General features: G+C 36.6%; 1 protein-coding gene across 1 annotated transcript; it reads right to left on the bottom strand.

The window, feature by feature from the left end:
- Positions 1 to 205: 205 nt before the first annotated feature.
- LOC101527401 (olfactory receptor 51F2-like) lies at positions 206 to 1,138 on the bottom strand. The gene has a single exon (XM_004589952.2). It carries the CDS (start codon positions 1,136 to 1,138, stop codon positions 206 to 208), a length of 933 nt encoding a protein of 310 aa, XP_004590009.2.
- Between the last annotated feature and the right edge of the window lie 1,401 nt (positions 1,139 to 2,539).

Raw genomic sequence — 2,539 nt, 5'->3', positions numbered from 1 at the left:
GAATGAATGGAGTAACTAAGAGAAAGTGAGAATTTAATATTTTGTTGATAGGAAGGATAATCATATCATGGAGATGCTTGAATTGGATGATTTGTAGTTCCATTTAACCATAATGTTGCACATCTTCATAATATCTATTTGTGATAAATTTTCTCGACTTTGGAAAGTTGAAATCTTTATGGTTTTGTAATTATTAAAAATGAGATTATTTGGAACATATCAGTTTAAGGACAGCTTTTTGAATCTTCTTTGTTTTCACACTGTAGATAATGGGGTTCATCACCGGGGGTATGAGTAAGTACATATTAGCAATGAGGGTGGGGATGTAGGGTGGGGCAGGTTTTCCAAATCTGTGAACAAAAGACAGGCTGATCAAAGGGATGTAGAATATGGCCACTGCAGTGATATGAGAGATGCAGGTGTTAAAGGCCTTCTTCCTTTCCTCAGGGGATGCGATGCTGAGAACTGAGCGAATGATCAGGACATAGGAAAGCAGGATGAAGATGGAGTCCACTCCAGCAGTGGAGATAATTGCAGTTAGACCAAACGCACTGTTGATTTTTGTGTCTGAACAAGAAAGCTTCATGACATCAGGATGGAAGCAGTAGGAATGGTGGAGCACACGGTTATGGCAGAATGCTAGACGTTTAAGAAGCAGGACTAGTGGTATCAAAATGACTGTCCCCCTGGTAATGACTGCCAAGCCAATTTGTGCAATTCTTGCATGAGTTAGAATGGCAGCATATCTCAAGGGGTGAGAAATGGCCACAAAACGATCGAAGGCCATAGCCAACAGCACTGAAGATTCCATGAAAGTAAAGAGGTGAATAAAGAACATCTGTGATAAACATGCATTGAAGCTGATCTCTCGGGCATTGAGCCAGAATATTCCTAGCACTGTAACCAGTGTAGAGATGCATAAGCCAATGTCAGTGGTGGACAGCATGGAGAGGAAGTAGTACATTGGCTCGTGGAGGCTTGGTTCAGTGAGGACCATGAAGAGGATCAAGGTATTTCCTGAAAAGGCAGTTACATAGAGGCAACAGAAAGGGACGGAGATCCAGGCATGGGCCCATTCAAGTCCAGGAACTAGCGTCAGGAGGAAAGTTGGGAAAGTAGAGTTATGGAAGGTGGACATGAGAATTCCCTTGTAGGATATTCACTTCCTAAATTTAGAAATTAATATTATTTTAGTTGAACTTTATTACATGTTCAATAAAGTACACAAAACTATAGAGCATTGTTCAATCTAGTTTGACATCTATCTGGAAATCAAATTTTCCTAATGCCGCATCCCCATCAATGTCATACATTAAATGTTGGTAGTGAAAATGTAGAATTCAATCATTTCGAAAAAACAGGTAGACAGCTTAGTCAAAACTGAAACATAAACTTAACATATAACTTAGAAGTTCTACCCCAAGGATTCTTTCAAGGAGAAATGAATGCACATGTATACAGAAGACAGAGAAACACACAGATATTTACAACAGTATTCACAATAGCCTAAACTGAAAGTAATACAAACATCTACCAGCTGACTAACTGGTGAAACAAAGGATAAGACGGATTCTATTAAACAGGAACAGGGGAAAATATACTGATAGGATGACACAAGGCAATTCAAACACAGTATGCTGAGTGAAAGAAACTGAAAGGAAAGGACTGTGTCCTATGATCCACTTTTGTGAAATAGTTGCAATAGACAATTTTTAAATGACAGGAGCAAGTGGGTGTCTGTGGGAGTGAGATTGTTAGGGAAAAAGCACAAGGAAACTTCTCTGAGTGATAGAGTTGTGCTCTAAAATTGTGGTGAGGATTACACACTATAAATTTATTACAGTTCATTTACTTTCAAACCTCTTATGATATAGAAGGTATAGTTCAAGACTAAATTTAAGTTTTCTCCATGAATTAGTGAGTTATAGAAAGTAATAGCTTGGCTGCAAAAGAATTCTTGACAAAATCTAATATTGTGCCCAACTGATTCCACTGAGAAAAGCAAGCAAACCTAAAAACTAAAATAATATATCTGACATACAACCTTTATGTTCAAATGGAGAAACTGAAACGTTTTCTGATTGAGATTTGACTTAGCTGAGATTTAAAAAAAACTTCAGAAAATAAATTCATCATCTTGAAAGGATGGATTGAAACATTTACCAAAGGGAGGATTTGCTGTGCTTACTAACAGGGCTTGGCTCACAAGGATTGTATCTGCATTGTTTTGTTAGATGCTAACATAATTAAAAGAATGTAATATTTATTTGGAAACCAATGTAATCCTGAGGCAGAATTAAAAGTATTGGAGGAAATCTGGATGAACTTTAATTTAAGAATAAACCAATAATAATAAAGCAATGGAGTGAATTGTTGAATATAAGGAGTTCAGTGTACTACCCAATTGGAAATAAATAAATAAATATCACCATAAAATATGGTGAAGTTATTTCCTGATGGCTAGATATGTTAGTATCAACAAATACTTGTGTCTTAAAATAGAATGTAAGTAGACATTTATATATAATCCTGGAGTGGA

The sequence above is a fragment of the Ochotona princeps genome, chromosome 4, assembly GCF_030435755.1.
Source record: "Ochotona princeps isolate mOchPri1 chromosome 4, mOchPri1.hap1, whole genome shotgun sequence".
Lineage (NCBI taxonomy): Eukaryota > Metazoa > Chordata > Mammalia > Lagomorpha > Ochotonidae > Ochotona > Ochotona princeps.
This window is presented reverse-complemented; position numbering and strand designations above follow the sequence as displayed.

Bases quoted from the DNA above. Each gene is read 5' to 3' on its own strand.
- LOC101527401 (XM_004589952.2), bottom strand. From the start codon at position 1,138: ATGTCCACCTTCCATAACTCTACTTTCCCAACTTTCCTCCTGACGCTA.